The 25,068-nt window shown below is 35.2% G+C and overlaps 1 protein-coding gene across 1 annotated transcript; it reads left to right on the top strand.

Moving 5' to 3' along the window:
• The first annotated feature begins 22,270 nt into the window (after positions 1-22,270).
• On the top strand, positions 22,271-25,068 carry LOC109788847 (large ribosomal subunit protein bL19c). Its single transcript, XM_020347684.3, has 5 exons — positions 22,271-22,436; positions 22,986-23,240; positions 23,324-23,410; positions 23,499-23,632; positions 24,700-25,068. Exons 1-5 carry the CDS (start codon positions 22,305-22,307, stop codon positions 24,800-24,802), a joined length of 711 nt encoding a protein of 236 aa, XP_020203273.1. The 5' UTR covers positions 22,271-22,304; the 3' UTR covers positions 24,803-25,068.

Genomic DNA, 25,068 nt, shown 5'->3' with positions numbered 1-25,068 from the left:
GAACAGGACGTTGTGGGGTCGTTCTCGTTGTTTCATTTAGTGAAGTATGGAAGGGTTCAGAACAGCCCGTTCTGTTTTCGGAACGGCCCGTTCCAAAACTCAAATTTAAACACTTTTTGTGCAATGAGAATGGCCTGTTCTGGTTTCAGAACGGGCCGTTCTCATTGCAGTAATGAAGGATTTCAATTGAAAACGTTGAATTATTATGAGGGTTTAAATTAGGTATTTAGGTATTTCTAAAATTTATAAATAATTTGTTGTTTGAGTTTATTTAATTTGTTTGTTTGTTGAATTATATCAGGATGTCTAGACAGATGATTCATGCAGGACCTATGGATGATTCATTATTAAGGCTTCAACCATTCCATATATCTGAGCATATATGGAATGGAGCTGAGGATAGGGTTCTGAAGGTTAGGAGTGCAAAACAATCAGAGTTGCGTGGTGGTGACATTCCAGCTGCTATTCAGGATCTTCTATAGAGGGCTGGTTTTATGGGGATGGCGCATATTAGTTACTTTCCTGTGGATAATCATTTAATATCCGCGTTAGTTGAGCGATGAAGACCAGAGACCCACACGTTTCACATGCCCTTCGGCGAGTGTACTATCACGTTGGAGGATGTTGCAATTTTACTTGGGTTGAAGATCTCTGGGGCACCCATTACTGGATACGCAAGTATGGATTGGGGAGCTCTTGTGCAGTGCCTTCTAGGCATGACACCCCCTGAGGCAATGCTTGTTGGCGGTCGATTGAGGATGAGGTGGATTGACCAGCACTTTTTGGATGTTTCTGAGCATATACATAGCCAGGAACAATTGGAACGCTATACTAGAGCGTTCATTTTACGCATGATTGGGGGATATTTATTAACTGATCACTCTAGCTCGTTTGTATCCCTCAGATACCTGAGTTTTCTCGAAGACCTAGATGTTTGTGGTCAAATGAGTTGGGGTCATGCGTCCTGGCAAATATGCACAGGGAGTTGTGTGTGGCGACAAATTATGATCACAAGGAAATTGCTGGGTCAGGTATTTTACTGCAATTATGGGCATGGTATCGGTTTCCATTTATTGCACCACCTCATCCACCTTTATCTACATTTCATGTTCCTCTAGGGGCAAGGTTAGTAACTATATTACTTGTGATCGATTTAAGAATAAATATATTTAGAATTAATTTGGAAATTGAAGATTTAATGGTTTTTTTGTTTTATAACAGGTGAAATTATGCCTTGCATAAACCTAGAGAGGAAACAAAAGAAAAAATTGTGAAGTATACAGAGTATTTTGACCGTTTAAAAAGAGAGGATGTAAGTTTTAAATTATAATATTATATTGAAGATTTAGATTAAAAAATTGTGATTATAAATGATAATTCGTAAGTACTTAATTGTTTTGTTATTTTGCAGTTTGTATGGCAACCATACTTGGAGTTACTACCTACATTACCTCCTTACTGTTTGGAGGACTCACACGTATGGAGGTCAACAGTCCCGTTGATTAATTTCCACATCGTCGAGTATCATTATGCAGATCGTGTCATGCGACAATTTGGGATGGTCCAACACATTCCTGCGCCTCCTATTCATCCAAAGAAATTGCATGATCTTTCGTTGAGAGGCAAGGATAACACGAACTGGTCACGCATGCACGTTCAATTTGTGCAGGAGTGGCAGTCACGACATCATCGTGTATGGACACAACCTGCGTGTGATACACCACACTTGAGCTATAGCTCAGAATACATGGTGTGGTATAGGAAACATACAAGGTGATGGATTTCTCCTTCTAGTGCAAAGGAAGGATATGTAGTGAGTATAAATCTACGCATGTTTTTAAATAATTACTTGTGACATATTTACAAATTTAGTATTCTGATGATATTTATTATGTTATATGTAGATCGATGTTCTGGAACATGTATCATGGCACCAGTGAAGAACATAGGGATTCCTTTGATTTTACCATGATGCATGAGAGCATCGGTCACTGCTTGCAGTTGCGAGACGAGGTGAGCAGGGTCAGTTTCCCTTTTACACCGGCTGCAGCTGCAACATTACCACAACTAGACGAAGTTCAGGTGGAGCACATTGGGGCGGGTCGACGAGAAGGAAAGGGACTAAGTCGTCGATGAAAGCGAGTTGAACACCAGGGTTTACAGATACCAGTTCCTCCGACTGAGCCACCAACTGGGACATATTATCCGAGTACATTGACCCCGGATGCAGATGTGACACAATATGTGTATGGTACTGCACAGGACACATCTTTTGGGTTTGACACAGCAGGAGTCTCTGGTGCAGGTAATTTCCCAGTATCGGAGTCGATGGGTCATGTCCCGAGTATGTCGGGTGGTAGTATGTTCTAGTTTACATCTTCTCCATATGTTCCAGACATGATCTCTCCATCAGCACCTATGATGGATTATCGAGATTATCGATTTGGACAGCAGTCATTTATGGGAGGAGGATTTTATGGTGGGGGTTCGTCTTCCCATCATCCAGGTTTAGGGCATGATTTGAATACAGCATTAGCAGCGGAAGCTGGAAGCCCTGAGGGAGATGGTGATGAGTTAGTTCGGAGGAACCCAGATTGTGGTGCTTGCCATAGACAACGACAATGTATCCTAAGTCCCCATGAGCAGCACATGCAGAGAAATGAATAGGTAATTTGAATAATAAGTTGTTAGTACTTAAACTTAATTGATTGTTCTATATTTATTTATTTACCTAAATGTTAACTTTACTAATATTAAATTTTTTTTACAGTTGATATGCCACCGGACCACGCTGGTTACACGCTCCAGAAATACGATAATACGTTGAAGAAGTAATTTGTATTTGTTTTAATATTAACTGTAAACGTTGTTGTAATTAATTTATTGTATAACAGAACAGTTTAATTAAACTAGAATTGACATATGATATAACTTTGGAGGAATTTTATTCTTTAAATACACAGCAACATACAAACTTGTTATGCGTTATTGATTACATCTTCAGCCAGCACAGGGAAATTGGTTCTATTATGCCCTTCACACCTACAATGTCCACATCGTTGCCTCCTTTGGGATTCAGTCCAATCCATTCCATTTCTAATGCGGGTGGATTTTGGGCGTCCCTTTGTACGTATCATTGTCTCATCTGGGAGTATACGAAGTCCATTATTAGGTTCAATATTTTCTTCACTTCCAAGTGGGAACCATTGACTTGAATATGCCGCTTTGATGCATTCGTTAGTATATGCGGCATCAACAAAAGTTATTGGATCTATATGAACGTGTGCACAGGCTGCTATTGCATGTGGACATGGATATCTATATGCCTGAAAAGCACCACACTCACATTTTCTTTCATTTAAAAAAACATTGAAAACCTTCCCACCTCGTTGTGTGACTGCATTGAAGATTTCTTCAACTTCAAATCTTGTAGACTCATAATCATACCTGCGAACGAAATGAGAGGTTGCTTCTTGTTGATTTGTTTCCATAGCATCCATTAACTTCTGACAGTAACGTTTACACAGAGCAAGGTCAGCGTTTGCCTGACCTAACCTTTGAATAAAATACTCCACCAACCTAGCATACGTGCATTTAACTAGCGCAATTATAGGCAAGTTTCGTGCACCCTTAAGGACTTTGTTGACTGCCTCGGACAAATTTGTTGTCATGTGTCCATATCGACGTCCTTCTTCGTCGTGTGCGATTGCCCATTTTTCAAGGGAAATGCCATCAATCCAACGACAAATTTCAGGGCTGACCTCACGGAACCTTTCCAACCTTCTTTCAAATCTATGCTTGTTGGTTGTGTACCCTGCCATATAAGAAGTTTATGTATTAATATTTATAAAATTAATGTAAATAGTACACCATATAAAAAACAATAAAGCGTTTAGTACTTATGTTAATCAATTCTTCTTTAAGTTTAGTATTCTTGAATCGGTGGTTGAAGTTGCTAGCGATGTGTCGAATGCAATATACATGATATGCTTGAGGTGGTTGCCACCCTTGGGCATTTGCCACTGCTGACTTTATGCTTTGGTGTCGATCACTTATTAAACAAATACCTTGTTTTCTCGTAACATACCGACGAATGTTAGACAAAAACCATGACCAATCGCTTAGTGTTTCTCCTTCTACTATTGCAAATGCAAGTGGTAACACACGAGCATTTCCGTCTTGTGTCGTAGCGATTAGTAGTGTGCCTCGGTACTTTCCATACAAAAATGTCCCATCTATTTGTATAATGGGTTTAGTGTAGTTGAAGGCATCACATGCTGGTTTAAATGTCCAAAAGACTTGACGAAATTGACGGATATTTGGATCCACTATATTGTTTGACACGTACTCAGTGGTTTCAAGTTTATACATAGACCCAGGACAACATTCAACCATCCTGTCCAACCACCTTGGTAGAAGATCATATGAGTCACTCCAGTCACCATAAACCCTTTCAATTGCCTTTTGTTTGGCTTTCCATGCCTTCCGATACGACACCTTATAGTTGAATTGTCCACTAAGTCTTTCTTGAATTAGAGAAATCAAAATAGAAGCATCTTCCCTAACCATACCTACAAATAAATGCTAACCATGTTAGAAAAAGTCATATGATGTTTTAACTGCAAAGTTAAATATGCACTTACCTAATATACAACAACATATGAACTCAGAGTCCAATTTGTTGTGATCTTGAGATAGCATGGGGTTAATACATGTGTGTGTCCCGCCCCATTTCTTGATGACCCATTTGTTGTTCAATTTATTAGACATAATTGCCCTTAGTTTCCAAGGACAACCTTCATTGCTATTAGGGCATTTGACAAAGAAAACCCTTTGGCCAGACTCAACAACAACAAAAGTTTGATGTGCATTCATAGAATAATGTTTAACAGCCATCTGTACATTATTTTTTGTGTGAAAACGAAGGCCGATATATAGCTCATCGCCAACTCTCCAAGAATTAGGGACATCTAAACCACGATACCAACTCTCTTGATCTGGATGACTCCAGTCAATATAACTGTAATGTGGAGTTTCTGTCCAAAATGGATTATTTGAAGGTCCTACATGGGAAAAAAATGTTAAGTAAATACCCATATTATTTATCAAACTAATAGAACTTGAAATAAACCTGATTCAGTTGGCTGGGGAGGTTCAACTTCATATGGTGATTGCACCCTCACATTGTTGTTTGCATTGACATCTTCTTCATCCTCTGTATCAGATGAATTCAAATCGTCGGCTTCATCACCTTGTCCCAGATTGATATCATCGTCACTCAAGTTTGTCTCAAAATCAATGTTTGAATCAGGATGATTTATTGGTGGTGAGATTGGAACATTTCTGGGTTGTAAATTAGGGATGTTAGTTGCCGGATAAGATGTTGTTTGTTCAAATTCATGATGACTAGTGGTTGCCTGAGTTTCATTAACATGAATTGAAGATGGCACAACCACATCTACATGAACATACAATTCAATCATATTCATTTTATATTGTCTCTCAAAGCTATCAAACATACACTCAAGATCTTCATCATCACATACATTAACACTTTCATATGATACAGGATCAAGACAACGTAAATATCTACATTGTATGTTGGAGATAATTTGATTAGCATTAAGATGTAACTTTCCATTAATTTTATTCTTTAAATATTCAACATCAATGCCACAACTAATACGTATTGTTTTATGACTACCCACGAATGCACAACCCTCAGCAGTTTGGTTAATTGTACCATTGTAATACACTAGACAAATGAAAGACATGATTTAAACGAAATTTAACATATACTAAATAACAAACACAGCAGCTATGCAACAAATCGGATAACAAAACAAACAAAAGCCAAATAAGTTGGATGGTGAAATATTTTCAATGGCATTCATATATTTATAGACCCATGAACAGTGCATTTGTCTAAAAAATACATGATCTACACCGTTGATTCTGTCGGTGCGATCAGGGCCGTTCGTTTCCCCTACTACTAGGAGACAACACATCTGACCCATGAACAGTGACGAATTTAAAACATACATGATCTACGCCGTTGATTCTGTCGGTGCGATCAGGGCCATTCGTTTCCCCTGCTACTAGGAGACAACACATCTGACCCATGAATAGTGACCAATTTGAAAAATACATGATCTACACCGTTGATTCTGTCGGTGCGATCAGGGCCGTTCGTTTCCCCTGCTACTAGGAGACAACACATCTAACCCATGAATAGTGACCAATTTAAAAAATACATGATCTACACCGTTGATTCTGTCGGTGCGATCAGGGCTGTTCGTTTCCCCTGCTACTAGGAGACAACACATCTGACCCATGACAGTGACGAATTTAAAAAATACATGATCTACACTGTTGATTCTGTCGGTGCGATCAGGGCCGTTCGTTTCCCCTGCTACTAGAAGACAACACATCAGACCCATGAACAGTGACCAATTTAAAAAATACATGATCTACACCGTTGATTCTGTCGGTGCGATCAGGGCCGTTTGTTTCCCTTGCTACTAGGAGACAACACATCTGACCCATGAACAGTGACCAATTTAAAAAATACATGATCTACACCATTTGTAACACTCAATTTTTTTATTTTATTTTATTATTATTTGAATGACATTTTCGTAATTTTAATAAAGTTATAGGGGTATTTTGGGTTCCGGAACGGGCCGTTCCAAAAGTGGAATGGGCCGTTCCAAATGTTGAAAATGTGAGATTTTTGTAGTCCCAGAACGGCCTTGGAACGGGCCGTTCCGGTATGGAGAACGGGCCGTTCCGGAAAGAGAACGGGCCGTTCTGCTGAGATTGAGAACGGGCCGTTCTGGTTTCAGAACGGGCCGTTCTGGTTTTTTGGGAACGGGCCGTTTCGATTTTGGAACATGCCGTTCTAGTTGCAAATTTTGCCCAGATTTGAAGGATCCAGAACGGGCCGTTCCGAAATCAGTACGGGCCATTCCGGGTGCGTCAGATTGCCTATAAATAGGGGCAGGGGGGTGAAAATTTTTATACAGAGTAAGAAAGTGAAATTTTAGAGAGAGAAAGAGGAGAGAGAGAGAGAGAGAGAGAGAGAGAGAGAGATAGAGAAAGAAAGAAAGAGAAGGAAAGAAAAAGAGGGAATCCAGAGGAGGAGGTCCTGCCCAAGTTTCAACTCCGCTTATCCAGGTAAGGGGGGGAGTGAGAACCTCGCTCAGGGGTGTGGGGATAATTGTTGGATAGTTGTTTGTCGGATTGGCCCCCAATCCTTTGTCGTTGTTCTGTATAATTTTCTATTTACTCTACTTTATTTTTGTTGAAGGTGCCGTTATTCTGTCCGATTTTCTATTTATTCTACTTTGTTATTTGTTAAAGGTGCCGTTGTTCTGTCCGATTTTTTTATTTATTCTACTTTGTTCTTTGTTGAAGGTGCCGCAGTTCTGTCCACTTTTCTATTTATTTTACCTTGTTCTTTGTTGAAAGTAATAAATGAATATGAAATTAATGTTAATAATAAATGGGTTTTAATATGAAAAAGAATGTTCTCTGGATCTCTGTGAATACCTATGCGGACCTTAAGAGGAGTATTTATGACATGATATGATTATGAGACTATGACAAATGAGGACATGATGTACTAAATAAAATTTTGTAATAAATTAATGTTGAGTCAATGAGATTATCAATGTATGACATGCATCATATGCATATATTACTCCAGGTGTGCCGCTGAGGCCGCATACCCACGACTAACAAGGTGTACTTTATGGTCACCCACGATGTAACATGCTAATAAGGTGTACCTTATGGTCACCCACGACTAACAAGGTGTACCTTAGGGTCACCCACGATGTAACATGCTAACAAGGTGTACCTTAGGGTCACCAGTGATGATATGTGAAACTTCTTTATGGCGCCACATGCATACATTTATGAGTCGAGTCCATGACATCATAGCATGATAAATGAATATATATGTGATATTTATTATTTATGTATGTTATTTACATGTGACTTATATTTGTGGTGTGTGTGTGGGCTATTTAACCTTTATTTTTGCACCTGAAACTGAGTGAGATGTTTCTCACTCCCTTGTTGCTTCTGTATGTGTTTAAATTATGTTGCAGGTGATCTGCATCATGAGGATGTTGGTGATGAGGCTTAAGGCTTCAGTTGGGCATGCTCTGATAGGATGTGACATCGGGGCATAGTAGCTTAGTTTAATATGTTATTGTTTTAATAAATTTAATTTCTCTTCTTTTGTTATTTCTAACGAAGAGATAACGTAGATAAAGTTTATAATTCAAGAAAAATGTATGTTAAGAATTGTAATTTGAACGTTCTTGATAAAAAACCAAAATGTACATCTTTGTTATATTTTTATTATTTTTATTACATGATTTGGAAAATATAAATTAATTCCTAACCAGGAGGCACTGCCACCTTTACTAGAGTTAATTTATATTTCCTTTATTATTTATATATATATATATATATATATATATATATATGTGTGTGATTTCTTGTCTTCACTAAATTGTATTGAAAATATTAACTTCTTTTATTTTGTAATTTTTACATTGGAGTTATGATTTATGAATTATGAAGGTGATTCTTCTACCTTATGATATTTGAAGCAAATATTTTATCAAAATATGAAAGATTTTATTTACTCAAAAAGAAAAAAAAAATATATTTGTATTTATTGTGTATTAATGTTGGGGTAGAGGGTGTCACATTTAGTGGTATCAGAGCAGGTCGATCCAATCGACCATGAGTTTTGAGTTACTATGCTTATTTGTTTGATGAATGATGAATTGAATTGATTGTGAAATTTGTTGGTATGCTAGTATGATGATTGATTATGTTTATTAATTGTATTATTTTCTTAGATTATGGCTGGTAGAAATGATCGTGCGATTGCTGATGCCCTTCAAGCATTAGCACAAGCTATGAATAATAACAATAGGGCTGAGGTCGCTCCTAACTGGTTGGAGCAATTTCAACGAAATCACCCACCTACCTTTAAAGGAGGATATGACCCAGATGCTGCTATGAATTGGCTAACAGAGATTGAGAAGATTTTCAACGTCATGGATTGTCCTATCACTCAGAAGGTGAAGTTGGCCACCTTCATGTTGACTGCTGATGCTCACTTTTGGTGGGAAGGAGCACTTCGGAGGATGATTGATGGAGGGGTGCACTTGAATTGGGACAACTTCAAGAAGGTCTTTCTTGAGAAGTATTTCCCGGATGATGTGAGAAGTCAGAAAGAAATGGAATTCCTTGAGCTGAATCAAGGGAACAACACAGTAGCAGAGTATGCTGCCAAATTTGACGCTTTGGTTCGTTATTGTGCACACTACCATGGTGAGGGTGGTGAAAGAGCTAAATGCATAAAATTTGTAAATGGTCTGCGTCCTGAAGTGAAAACTGCAATTAACTATCAGGAGATATATCATTTTCCCACTCTGGTCAATAAGTGCAGTATTTATGATCGGGACAACCGTGATCGTGCTGCTTTCTACAAAGGAGTTGGAGGTCCTATCCGTGCTGTAAGTTCTAGTACTTCGGGTAGGAGTAAGCCTTACTCCGCTTCTAATAGATTTCAAGGGAGTAAAGCTGCTGCTAATAAAAGCAAGTTGCTTACTAGAGGATTCACTGTTAGTACTACTGGAAGTGTTGGAGGGTCTGTGTCCACTCCTTCAGGAAGATGTGGGAAGTGTGGACGTGTTGGTCATAATCAGTCTGAGTGTCTTGACAAAGAGATTACCTGCTTCAATTGCAGTGGCAAGGGTCACATCAGCACCCAATGTACTGAACCACGTAGAACACGTGTTATTGGATTGGGTTCGCAAATTGAGCGTCCAAAGACTGTAGGGAGAGTATTTGCTCTTAGTGGTGCTGAAGCTTCTCGATCAGAAAATTTGATACAAGGTACTTGTTTCATAGCTGAGATTCCTTTTGTTGTACTATTTGATTCTGGTGCAACCCATTCCTTTATTTCTGTCTCTTGTGTCCAAAAATTGAATTTGTCTGTGTCTTTGTTAGATTTTGATTTAGTTGTTAAAACCCCTACTAATGGTCCTATAACTACATCCCTAGTGTGTTTGAAATGTCCTTTGACAATTTCTGATAAGCAATTTCTGGTTGACTTAATTTGTTTGCCTCTTAGTCAATTAGATGTAATTCTTGGTATGGATTGGTTATCTTCTCACCATGTCCTTTTAAACTGCTTTGAGAAATCTATTTCCTTTGGTGAATGTAAGAGTACGGAATTTCTTAGTGCTGCTGACATTAAAACTTGTTTAAAAGAAAATGAAAGAGTGTACATGATCTTAGCTTCTTTAACACTTGAGACTGATAGTAAGCTAGATGAGATTCCCTTAGTGAGAGAATTTCCAGAAGTATTTCCTAAGGATGTGTCTAGTTTACCACCTGAGAGAGAGATTGAGTTTAGCATAGACTTAGTACCAGGTACCTCACCTATATCTATAGTACCCTATAGGATGTCCCCAACAGAGTTAGTTGAGCTTAAGAAACAAATAGAGGAATTGCAAGGAAAACAATTCATTAGGCCTAGTGTTTCACCTTGGGGAGCACCTCTTTTGTTGGTTAAGAAGAAAGATGGGAGCATGAGATTGTGTGTAGATTATAGGCAACTGAATAAAGTGACCATTAAGAATAAGTATCCCTTGCCTAGGATAGATGACCTTATGGATCAACTAGTTGGAGCTTGTGTGTTTAGTAAGATAGATTTAAGGTCAGGATACCATCAGATTAGAGTGAGAGCTGAGGATGTTCCTAAGACTGCATTTAGGACCCGCTATGGGCACTATGAGTATTTAGTTATGCCTTTTGGTGTGACTAATGCACCTGGTATTTTTATGGACTACATGAATAGGATCTTCCATCCTTACTTGGATAGATTTGTAGTGGTTTTCATAGATGATATCCTAGTGTATTCCAAGACTAGGGAGGAGCATGTTGAGCACCTTAGGATCGTTCTTCAAACCCTTAAGGAGAAGCAGTTGTATGCTAAATTGTCAAAATGTGAATTTTGGTTGGATAGTGTGAACTTTCTAGGACATGTGATATCCAAGGGTGGGATAGCTGTAGATCCTGCTAAGGTAGAAGCTGTGTTAGAGTGGAGAACACCTAAATCAGTATTTGAGATTAGGAGTTTCCTAGGACTAGCCGATTATTACAGAAGGTTCATAGAGAATTTCTCTAGGCTAGCTCTTCCTTTGACTAAGCTGACGAAGAAGGACCAACCTTTTGTGTGGGATTCTAAGTGTGAGGAAAGTTTTCAAGAGCTTAAGAGGAGATTAACTAGTGCCCCTGTGTTAGTATTACCTGATCCTAGTAAGACTTTTGAGGTATTTTGTGATGCTTCTAAATTGGGTTTAGGAGGAGTGCTTATGCAAGAGGGTAAGGTAGTAGCCTATGCTTCTAGACAACTTAAAATTCATGAGCAAAACTATCCTACCCATGACCTTGAGCTAGCCGCAGTAGTATTTGTGCTTAAGTTGTGGAGACATTACTTGTTTGGGTCTAGATTTGAGGTTTTTAGTGACCATAAAAGCCTTAAGTACTTGTTTGACCAAAAGGAATTGAATATGAGGCAGAGAAGATGGTTAGAGTTTCTTAAGGATTATGACTTTCAATTGAACTATCACCTTGGCAAGGCTAATGTTGTAGCTGATGCTTTGAGTAGAAAATCTTTGAAAGTGTCTTCTTTGATGATTAGGGAATTGCAAATGATTGAGGAGTTTAGGGATTTGAGCTTAGGATGTGAGTTGACTTCTAAGAGTATTAAATTGGGAGCTTTGAAAGTGACTAATAATTTGATAGATGAGATTAGAGAAGGTCAGAAGGTAGATCATTTCTTATTGAGTCAGGTAGAGAAATTGAGTCAAGGTGTGGAAAGTAAGTTTAGAATTGGAGTGGATGGAGTTTTGAGATTTAAGGATAGGTTGTGTATTCCTAATGTGTCAGAACTTAAGAGAGCAATCCTAGAAGAAGGTCATAAGAGTGTCCTTAGTATCCATCCAGGAGCCACTAAGATGTACCAAGACCTTAAGAAGATGTTTTGGTGGCCTAAGATGAAGAGGGAAGTGGAAGAATTTGTGTATGCTTGCCTAGTTTGTCAGAAAGCTAAGGTAGAACACCAAAAACCTTCAGGTCTGATGCAACCTTTAGATGTGCCTGTGTGGAAATGGGATAGCATCTCTATGGATTTTGTAGTTGGATTACCTAAGACTGTGAAGAACTTGGATGCTATATGGGTCATTGTGGATAGATTGACTAAGTCTGCCCATTTTATTCCCATTAATATTAGGTATCCTTTGGAGAGGTTAACCAAGTTGTACATCAGTGAGATTGTGAGATTGCATGGAGTTCCTACTAGTATAGTGTCTGATAGAGATCCTAGGTTTACTTCTAGATTTTGGGAGAGTTTGCATAAGGCTTTAGGCACTAAGCTTAGATTGAGTTCAGCCTACCATCCCCAAACAGATGGCCAAACTGAGAGAACGATACAATCTTTGGAAGACTTGTTGAGGGCTTGCATCTTGGAACATGGGGGTAGTTGGGATAGTTTCCTACCTTTGATAGAGTTTACCTACAATAACAGCTACCATTCTAGTATTGACATGACACCCTATGAGGCTCTGTATGGTAGAAGATGTAGAACACCTTTATGTTGGGTAGAACCTGGAGAGAATGCCATGTTAGGACCTGAGATAGTTCAACAAACTACTGAACAGGTTAAGATGATCCAAGAGAGGATGAAAGTAACCCAGAGTAGGCAAAAAAGTTACAATGACAAGAGGAGAAAAGACCTTGAGTTTAAAGAAGGTGATCATGTATTCCTTAAAGTCACTCCTTGGACAGGAGTAGGCAGAGCACTGAAATCCCGTAAGCTTACTCCACGTTTCATCGGTCCTTATCAAATTCTTAAAAGGATCGGTGAAGTAGCCTATCAAATTGCTTTGCCTCCATCTCTTTCAAATCTCCATAGTGTCTTTCATGTTTCTCAACTCAGAAAGTATGTCCATGATCCTTCCCATATCATTGAGTCTGACAACATTCAGTTGAAGGATAATCTTACTTATGAAACGGTTCCTTTAAGGATTGAGGACACGAGAGTAAAACAACTAAGAGGAAAGGAAATTTCTTTCGTTAAGGTCGTTTGGGGAGGAAATATTGAAGAAAGTGCTACATGGGAATTAGAAAGCAAGATGCGAGAAGCTTATCCATTTCTGTTTTCAGGTAAATTTCGGGGACGAAATTTCTAAAAGGAGGGGAGAATTGTAACACTCAATTTTTTATTTTATTTTATTATTATTTGAATGGCATTTTCGTAATTTTAATAAAGTTATAGGGGTATTTTGGGTTCCGGAACGGGCCGTTCCAAAAGTGGAACGGGCCGTTCCAAATGTTGAAAATGTGAAGTTTTTGTAGTCCCAGAACGGCCTTGGAACGGGCCGTTCCGGTATGGAGAACGGGCCGTTCCGGAAAGAGAACGGGCCGTTCTGTTGAGATTGAGAACGGGCCGTTCTGGTTTCAGAACGGGCCGTTCTGGTTTCAGAACGGGCCGTTCTGGTTTTTTGGGAACGGGCCGTTTCGATTTTGGAACGGGCCGTTCCAGTTGCAAATTTTGCCCAGATTTGAAGGATCCGGAACGGGCCGTTCCGAAATCAGTACGGGCCGTTCCGGGTGTGTCAGATTGCCTATAAATAGGGGCAGGGGGGTGAAAATTTTTATACAGAGTAAGAAAGTGAAATTTTAGAGAGAGAAAGAGGAGAGAGAGAGAGAGAGAGAGAGATAGAGAAAGAAAGAAAGAGATGGAAAGAAAAAGAGGGAATCCAGAGGAGGAGGTCCTGCCCAAGTTTCAACTCCGCTTATCCAGGTAAGGGGGGGGAGTGAGAACCTCGCTCAAGGGTGTGGGGATAATTGTTGGATAGTTGTTTGTCGGATTGACCCCCAATCCTTTGTCGTTGTTCTATTTAATTTTCTATTTACTCTACTTTATTTTTGTTGAAGGTGCCGTTATTCTGTCCGATTTTCTATTTATTATACTTTGTTATTTGTTAAAGGTGTCGTTGTTCTGTCCGATTTTTTTATTTATTCTACTTTGTTCTTTGTTGAAAGTGCTGTAGTTCTGTCCACTTTTCTATTTATTTTACCTTGTTCTTTGTTGAAAGTAATAAATGAATATGAAATTAATGTTAATAATAAATGGATTTTAATATGAAAAAGAATGTTCTCTGGATCTCTGTGAATACCTATGCGGACCTTAAGAGGAGTATTTATGACATGATATGATTATGAGACTATGACAAATGAGGACATGATGTACTAAATAAAATTTTGTAATAAATTAATGTTGAGTCAATGAGATTATCAATGTATGACATGCATCATATGCATATATTACTCCAGGTGTACCGTTGAGGCCGCATACCCACGACTAACAAGGTGTACTTTATGGTCACCCACGATGTAACATGCTAATAAGGTGTACCTTATGGTCACCCACGACTAACAAGGTGTACCTTAGGGTCACCCACGATGTAACATGCTAACAAGGTGTATCTTAGGGTCACCAGTGATGATATGTGAAACTTCTTTATGGCGCCACATGCATACATTTATGAGTCGAGTCCATGACATCATAGCATGATAAATGAATATATATGTGATATTTATTATTTATGTATGTTATTTACATGTGACTTATATTTGTGGTGTGTGTGTGGGCTATTTAACCTTTATTTTTGCACCTGAAACTGAGTGAGATGTTTCTCACTCCCTTGTTGCTTCTGTATGTGTTTAAATTATGTTGCAGGTGATCTGCATCATGAGGATGTTAGTGATGAGGCTTAAGGCTTCAGTTGGGCATGCTCTGATAGGATGTGACATCGGGGCATAGTAGCTTAGTTTAATATGTTATTGTTTTAATAAATTTAATTTCTCTTCTTTTGTTATTTCTAACGAAGAGATAACGTAGATAAAGTTTATAATTCAAGAAAATTGTATGTTAAGAATTGTAATTTGAACGTTCTTGATAAAAAACCAAAATATACATTTTTGTTATATTTTTATTATTTTTATTACATGATTTGGAAAATATAAATTAATTCCTAACCAGGAGGCACTGCCACCTTTACTGGAGTTAATTTATATTTCCTTTATTATTATTTATATATATATATATATATATGTGATTTCTTGTCTTCACTAAATTGTATTGAAAATATTAACTTCTTTTATTTTGTAATTTTTACATTGGAGTTATGATTTATGAATTATGAAGGTGATTCTTCTACCTTATGATATTTGAAGCAAATATTTTATCAAAATATGAAAGATTTTATTTACTCAAAAAGAAAAAAAAATATATTTGTATTTATTGTGTATTAATGTTGGGGTAGAGGGTGTCACACCGTTGATTCTGTCGGTGCGATCAGGGCCGTTCGTTTCCCCTACTACTAGGAGACAACACATCTGACCCATGAACAGTGACGGATTTAAATTCGACATGATCTACACCGTTGATTCTGTCGGTGCGATCAGGGCCATTCGTTTCCCCTGCTATTAGGAGACAACACATCTGACCCATGAACAGTGAAAAATTTAAAAAATACATGATCTACACCGTTGATTCTGTCGGTGCGATCAGGGCCGTTCGTTTCCCCTGCTACTAGGAGACAACAAATCTGACACATGAACAGATCGATTTAAATTTGAGATGATCTACACCGTCGATTCTATCGATGCGATCAGGGCCGTTCGTTTAACCTACTTTATACTTTACATTTTCAATTGTTATTTTTCATTGTAAGGATATTATTATGACATTTCTTAATCACACACGTAAATATTATTCATACTTCAACACTTTAGTACTACATTCAAATTAAGACAATACTTTTAAACTTCAACAAACACTTAAAATTGTTTAACAACAACGACAACAATAACATGAAGTTAACAAAGTAAACACTGACTGTTTACAAAATAAACAACGATACAAACAAGAAAACATTGACTCCACACATATACGGTAACCTACATGAAGTTTAGTTGTCTTTCAAATGAATTGACCATGTTCCACATCTGCAATTGTTGAGGCTCAAGATCTTCTAAAGTAACAAACAAATTCAGTAGTAATTCATTCGGGTCTTCTGCAAATTTGTGAAACATGAATGCCACATCTTCATCACAGGTTAAAGGATATGGAGTATATTGCTTTCCTCCACCTTCATATCTAACTAGACAACGATAATGAACTTGACTTATGCGTTTTCTATCCCCTTTGATCAACCTCCTATGTACCTCATTCAACAAATCAACAAGTGTCATGTCTTCGTTAAGTTTGATAACTCTCCCACTAGATGAAATTTGTATGGCATAATCAAGACCGTACTGAGTTTCAAATATCTGGACATTTTGAAACACAAGAGCAAACACTGTTGCTGAACCCATTCTTCGAACTCACTACTACAATATTTCTATCTTAAGTTGAAGAGAAAGTGTCTGAACATAAAACACACACACACATTTAAATACATATAACTAAAGTGCATAATTTTACGAATATTTAATAACAATATTATCCAAATTTAAATATTACAATCCACAATAGAATTTACAATACAACCATCCGAATTAACAATAAACCTAAAACTAAATTACAAATATTTTTTCTCATCAAATCAGATATCCTTCGGAATAACCTGAAAAAAATGAAACATACATTTGTTAAACAATATTACTTACAAAATAAATTATATTTAACTAACACTACTCACCCGTTTTACATTATTTTTAATTATATTAAGGAAGTAAGGATCACGGAAACGCCTGGGGGCAAACACGACCACCTGAAGAAAAAACAAACAAATTCAATTCAACACATAAATAACATATAATTTAATTTTATACAACAAATTTTTACCTCTTTCAGAATTAACACACACCCCACAACAATGTCTTCCCCATATTGTCGGTGTTACTTAACTTTGTAATGTAAGTTTGCACCAATCGCTGCAGTTGGGTCCTGAAATAAATATTTATAATTAATTACAAAACAATTTCTTTTAATGTATAACAAATTCACTAACCATACCTTTAAATTAATAGTATAATTTCCCTGTCCAGTTGGGGTCATAGACTCCACAAAAGCAACAACTGTTGGGACTCTTTGTAAATTGTGGTCGATATTAATCAATGTTGTCACTTCAGGTAGACCTATTGTTAAAAAATACCAATTACAGTTAACATTATTTGCATCATTAAATTTACACACATGAAACTTAATATGCTAAACAAACCTCTAGATTTCATATAATGCATAGCATAGCGCCACGAGTTAGAGTTGAACACCAACATCGCAGGTCCGTTAAGATCAGCCAAAAACTCTTGTGTTGGCAACGGATTTTCAGCTTCCCTATTCTTCATTGTAGCTTGGACCAAACCAGCTGGTCCAGGAATAACACGGCCAATGTAACGTGTACTAGATGTCTCTTCGTCATCATCCCCAAGTTTTGGTGTAGGGGGTGACAACGGAGACAATGGCTCCTGTTCTCGAGCCTCTTCAGCCTGTCTAGCTGCCATTGCACTTCTCATTGATGCCAAAAATTGTTCATCTGTCCATACTTCATTTGATGGAACAATGTCTACTTCATCATCACTATCAGGTACGTAATCAATACCTCTATGAGACATTCCTAATCAAATACAAATCAAAATAAACATTTCATTAGTATTGTGTCTCAAATTTTAAAATTTCAAATATTCAGTATAATATCACAATTTTTAACATTGCAATAAATACATATATTCAATTATAAAAATCAAATTAAATAGCTTTTTCATTTAAAAAAATATTAATTGGGCCACTGGAACGGCCCGTTCTAATTTCATAACGGGCCGTTCTCATTGCAACAAATGTGTTTGGTCTATGAACCCAGAACGACCCGTTCTAATTTCAGAACGAGCCGTTCTGATTTCAGAACAACCCGTTCTGATTTCAGAACGGCCCGTTCTCAGGGAACTAATCACATGTAAATTTTTGATCCAGAACGCCCTGTTCTAAAAAGAGAACGGGCCGTTCCAAACCATAACTTAACAACCTTTCTTTGAAAACAGAAACGGCCCATTTTGAATACGTGCTTTTTCATAACGGCCCGTTCCAGGTTTATAAATCTCGTTTTGAACTTCAAACAAAAAAAAAATTCTAATTTTTAATTTTTATACCACTCTACTTTACAAACCTAACAATGATACATACATACAACATATTATAAAATTTAAAATTTAAACACCCTTACTTACTTGCAGCACCTGGACCACCAAATAAAAAATGTTGGACCACAAACCGAACAAATGAATTTTGTACAATCCAATACATTTAACTAATTTGATAGCGCCTGGCTCTGAGGCGTTTTTGTAAATCTGTACTGATGTGTGTACAAGGCGCCCAGGGGGAGGGCGTTTTTCCCCCACACATGCCACATGGCAAAACGCCTGGAGGGGAGGCGCCTTTTGTGCATGCCAGCTCAGCATATAAGACGCCTGGGGTTGGGGCGTCTTCACCTAAATGATGCCATGTGTAGATGGTGCCGCCCCCTTAACCATGCCACATCAGCATAGATGGCGCCTGGGGGAGGAGTTTTCTAAAAAACACCCACCCCAGGCATTTTTAGTGCTACGTTGGCGCCTACGTGTCCAAAATTACCTATTTTGGTAAATAGTTTTTTTTAAAATTTATTTCGTGTATTTTTTTTTTTATTTTGATGGGTAAAAATCCTTGCTTATAAGCAAGTTTATGCTCTAAGTCAAAGCATCTTGCTTTTTGTATTTTGAATCTTCTGTCAGTTCTGCGATTCTGTCACCAAAAAATTAAGATGGAAGTGTCCTTTTAGTTTTCCTTTGAAGGCTTTTTTTTTCCCTTTCTTTTTTGTTTTTAGATTTTACGTTGCCCTTAGTCAATCATATAACTAAAATAAAGTATTTAGTTTTACAAATTCGTCTATCGGTGATGTAATCAAAAGAGAATAAGGTCGAATGGACCTCACATTCTTTTAAGACTTTTCAGCATAGGATTTTATGAATCAACAATTACACTCCAATTTTTCATATGTCTTTTCGTATTTTGGATATCAGGATATATGGTTATGTCGTCCCAAAAATAAGGGAACAAAAACAAAATTAGGGGTCCACCCTATCCACTTGTAGGCTTTTCAACGCAGTATTTTAAGGTGCAAAAGACATTAAAATATATAAAAAAAGTTTTTAAATTAAAAAATAATAAAGAATTTCAAGTAAATTAATAATGATAAAAATGGAAAGAGAAAAAGAAACTAATAACTTTAAATTATAAATTACTTCAATTAATTTATGAAAATAAACTCGTCAATTAAACAAATTTATTTTAATTAAATAAATTTATAAATTAAAGAAGTTTACTTATCCTTCAAATGTTTTACTTAACTAGGCATGATAATCTAATTCGTCTTAGTGGGTAAAAATTGGGGTAGAGAAACCTGAATTCTGCCACAAATGAGAATGAGTACCTAGATTTTACCTCCATCAGGTATCGGGAGCGGGGACGATTTAAATATACGAGAATCGTATAATGTAAATAAAATACATTAAAAAAAATCATTATCTTTTTATGTAGAATAATTAATATTTTATCGTATGCTACACAAGTTAAATATATATATTTTTTTTATTTTATATGATTAAAATTTATAATAAATTATGTATACATATAAATATTATATTTAATATATAATTTTTATTATATTTAAAATTTATATAGAAAATTTTTTAACAAATAAATTATATTTTAAATTTATGAGAATATTATTTTTAGTTATTGATAATTAATTTTTAAAAATAATAAATTTAATTTAGAAATAAATATAAAAAATACAAATTAAAATAGATAAAAAGTTGAAACTTTGCTATAAAAAAAAACATATTATTGAATAAAAATGCTAAAATAAAAACACTTTCATCGAGAGAAACATCTAAAAATATTTTTATACAAGAAAGCTATTATGATGTATATATATTTAGAGTAATCATGATGCTGAATTTGGTTTGATGGTATTTAAAATATGCTTTTATTATGATATGGTTAAAATATTATTGTGATTTCTATAATTTCATTTATTTTATTTTTTAATTTTTGTAATTTAATATATATATATATATATAATTTTTATATTTATTTTTTTAATCATTTTTAATCTTTATAGTTTAAAATAAATTTTTTTATTCCTATATTTACAATATTTTATTTTTTTAGTCTTTATTGTTAATTTTTTTTTGTAAGATTGTCCTTTTTGTATTAATGTGATATAGGTATTAATTTAGCTTTATATGTATAATATCTAAATCCTGAATAATGTTACAAAAAAAATTAATAATTAGATTAAAATGATTAAAAAATGTAAGTATAGAAATTAAAAAAATTTATTTTAAACTATAAGAACTAAAAAATATTAAAAAAGATAAATATAAATTTTTAAAAAATTATTTTAAATTATAAAAATTAAAAAATAAAATAAGTGAAATTATTGTGATTAAAAAAATATTTTAACCTTAAAACTTCAACTTGTTGGGTCATTACTATGCATTTTAACCTTTTCCTTTTGTTTTGTTTTCATTATTATATGTAAGCTTTCTTGTCACAATTGTTTTTTTATTATTACTTGTTAATGAAAAAATATGTAGATAACATTGCTCTATTAGTAATAGGTTTAGTCCTTAATAGTTAATTGGGATATTTCTTCGATTCATATATGTCATGCATGACTTAATATTGAACATTGAATTATTGAAGCCACTATTAATTAATCCCATGAATTTGATTCGGTGGTACTTAAAATATGCTATATTACGATTTTAACTAGTTAGGATATGTTGTATTACTTAAATTGCCATTTTTAACCTTTTCTTTTGTTTTGTTTTCATGAAGATATCTAAACTTGCTTGTCACAAACTTTCCTATCACTGCATAAGTGCATGTTAATCGAATAATACGTAGATATATAACAATGTTGTATATTAGTAATAGGTCGAGTCTTTAATTAATTGTTAATTGAGATGTTTCTTCAATTCATATATGTCATGACTTGTTGAATATTGAATTATTGAGACCTCCTTTAATTAATTCCATTACAAAATTTAGAGTCAAAACTTGTTTAAGGATGTCTAAATGTATCAAGCACTACAAGAAAATTGTCATATAGTGACACACATCCTATAATGACATAATATATGTTATTAAAAACTAATTTTACCTATACAATAAATATAATATATGTTGGTATATTGTTAAAAATGTGAATATAAATTATAATGACACAAAAAATATGTTGTTAAATTTCATTCAAAATCAACATTAATAAAATTGTGCGTAACTATGCCAAATAGATATATACCTACATATATTATACTTATAGTGATACTTTTTGTATGTTACTATATGTAACATTTATTGTAGTGAAAGATAAAAATAATATTAGGTTAGCTTTTTATCTTCATTCTTATTGCAAAAACTGTCACGTCTATATATTTTTTTCAAGTGTGTAATACGTACGTGATGTGTGAGCAAAGAGCATAAATAAATCACAATTAAAGGTAATGAATAGGATTTTAAAATTACGTTAATCAATGTAATCATTTTTAAGATGAAGGTTCAGCAAATTGCTAACTGATCAGCACTAGTGTACTAAGCCATTTATTATGTAAAAGATAAATTACTAATTTCATTTTATGTTCAAATATCCTCCTAGTCTAATAGTTTCATGAAGTTATGGTTAAAAATATTTAATTTAGTCTCTAAGCATATTATATTTTAGTTTTTTTTTTTCACTTTCTATAATTTCATAAAATTTATCTTTTAATTATTATAATAATATAATCAATAAAGACTAAAAAAATAAAAATAATATATGTGAAAACTAAAAGATAAACTTCATAATACTAAAGAGATGAAAAGTATTTAAACCTACATTTTAAAACTACAAAACTCTTGTTTTGTTTTGTCGTGTCATTTTTGTTGACAACTTTCTTGTCACTATCTTTACCAATTTTAAAAACATTGGTTAAGACTCAATAAAACTATGCCCAAAAAAGCCCACTTATTAAAGTCCATTAGGCTACTTGTTGGGCCTGAATTCTTTTCCGGGCCCGTTACCGAAGCCCAAGGTAGCACCAGAGCACGTGCGCAACCCATAAACCCTAACTCAGGGCTTTTCCCCTTCTCTCTCTCTCTCTCTCTCTCTCCGGTCATGGCTTCTCGCAGAGTCTCATCATCTCTGCTCCGACCATTCCTCCGTCGATCTCCGCCGGGAATTCAACCTCCGACCTCTTCATGGTCATTCTCTGTCCCAAACCTTTCGTCTCGCGCTTCTCCGATCGCCGTAAGCGTTGCTTTGTTTCATTCATTTCCTTACACTTTTTTCTCGCGCTTGAATTTGATGTTATGCCGCTGCTAAATAAAGCAAGGAAGAAAATAGTTGTTGTTGTTGTTGTTTTTTTTTTTTTTGCTTTCAAATTTTAATGGAATTGCAGATTTAGATTAGCTTGTTGAGGTGAAGAGGATGACAATGTATCTGGACCTTATTTTGTTAGAATAACATATGATTTAATGTTATAGTGTGTCAATTGATTTCATATAATTCTGAAGTATGATTGGAGGCTTGATGATGTGCAGTTAATAATATATTTAACACAGTTGTGATCTGTTCTGTTTAATAGTTTTGTGTTTCGTTAATTATGCATGATTGAATGGAATGGATAAATGAATTGAAGATGACATGAGTTTTTAGAGCTCTTCAGGTGTTATTTTGTTCCATGCTTCTATGTTTCAGTTTAGTTTTTGAAAGTGAGACCTTGGAATATAGACTTTATCACAAATTGACAGTGTGGGATATGATGTATAAGCCCTTATGGATCCTTGCTTTTTGCAGATTACAAAATTTCCTCATACTGAGGCACTTTCGAGATTCGAGTTTCGTAATGGTTTAGCGTCATTGCTGGGAAGTTCTGGGCTGGGCTCGTCTCAGTGGGCTTCTGAGCTTGTACCACCTTTTGCTAGGAGATTTATGTCGACAGAGACAACTTCTGTTGATTCTTCTTCTCAAGATAGTGCCCCTGTGGAGCCTGAAGTGCCTCCTCGCATCAAATTTAAGAGATTAGATAAAACTGCACGGCACATTATGCAGGCATGTGACTGCTCTGTATCGTTTTTAAATAAAAACATTCATTTTTGTAATTTGTAAAAATGGTTGGTATTTATATCCTTTAGATTTTAGACAAGGAAGCAGTGGAGGAAGTGAGAGGGCAGAGAGAGATACCTGATATAAAGCCCGGTTATATTGTGCAACTCAAAGTGGTATGAAAGTTTTTGATTTTTGATTTATATTTGTTCTTTGTTTGTGATAATAATATGATATTTTCTATACTAACATCTGATATAACAGGAAGTACCTGAGAATAAAAGGCGTGTTTCTATTATAAAAGGCATTGTTATTGCAAGGCGTAATGCTGGACTCAATAGTACATTCAGAATTAGGAGGCTGGTGGCTGGGGTTGGGGTTGAATCTCTATTCCCTCTGTAAGTATTTCATTCCCATATTTTAAGTAGATATGTTTTTAGACATACTTTTGAACTGATAAAACATCTTTTTTTCATTTATTTGCATTTAAGTAGGGTGTAGTTAAATTACATAACTGGCCATGAAGATAAAACATGATAGAAATAATTACATAGATGATGATAATTATTTGAAATTCTAGTTATATTTTTTTAGTATTCTACAAAACACCTTAATTAAAAAATGTTTAATTACTTTTTGGTTCATGTAATTTCATAAATTTTATCTTTTAGTCTTTCTAATTAAAATATTTTATTTTAGTCTCTATACATACCATTTTTGTTACTTTTTAGTCCCCATTGTCTATTGTTATAGGGATTAAACATTTATGAAACTATAGAGACTAAAAAGAAACAAAAATGTTGTGTATACTATAGGAACTGAAATGGAATTTTTTAATTATAATGGCTAAACGATGAAGTTTATGAAACTATAGGGACCAGAAGGTGATTAAACCCTTAAAAGATGTCTAAATAATTTATGATAAATAAGTTTTCTGGGAGAAAAAATATAGAAAGAAGCAATTTTAGTGCTTTTTTTTTATAAGCTAGGAAGAGTAACTTCTAAAATAAAGCTAGTGTGCACATGATTATTTCAAAATTTGTTCGCATGCACATTTATTTAGAGTTTAGAATGAGACTTCTTTTGGGAATATATATTTTATGGGTGATGTTCTTGTTTGCTCATCGAATCCAATTCAATCTTGTACCCCACCCCAAACCATCATATATAGGGGTAAAAGTGACCTTTTTTAGTGTAGAATTATAAGTTGTAATAGTTACGTTGCTTCATTGTGCATTCAGACTGAATTGTTTAATATGCAAGGTGTTTCTTTGTTTGCTGGAGATGAGTGTTGGGATAGCGCTACTATTAATGATCTTCTGTTTATCCTTATTGTTTTGGTTTGGAAGAGGGGGGAGGGTGGAATGGTGTAATTTTCCGTAGGGATTTTTTAATTTTCAGTTGATTGTGTTTGTAGTCATATTACACAATGAATAATTCCTGAGCTTTGGGCTTTGTGTGATAGGTATTCACCTAACATAAAGGAGATAAAGGTGCTTGACAAGAAGAAAGTGAGAAGGGCCAAACTCTACTACCTGAGGGAGAAAATGAACGCACTTAAAAATTGACATCAATCCTCATCCTGGTGGACATCTTTTATGTCTCACAATTTGTCATACTAATGCTTAGTATCTACATGTGTATTCATTTATTTACTGCTGTTGACTCGTCAACTAGATTTTTTGTTCAACGTGGCTTATTACCACCCACCTAAGATTATGTAGTTTTATTTCAATCCTTAGAACCTGCCATGTTTTTGGAAGGGTAATATGCAAGAAATTGTAATAAGATGCATTCGTGTTAAAATTTTCTTGAAGGCATATTTTCCTGTTAA

The sequence above is a fragment of the Cajanus cajan genome, chromosome 2, assembly GCF_000230855.2.
Source record: "Cajanus cajan strain Asha chromosome 2, NIPB_CcT2T_4, whole genome shotgun sequence".
NCBI classification, from domain to species: domain Eukaryota; kingdom Viridiplantae; phylum Streptophyta; class Magnoliopsida; order Fabales; family Fabaceae; genus Cajanus; species Cajanus cajan.
The sequence above is the reverse complement of the archived record's forward strand: the minus strand, read 5'-3'. Positions and strand labels throughout refer to the sequence as shown.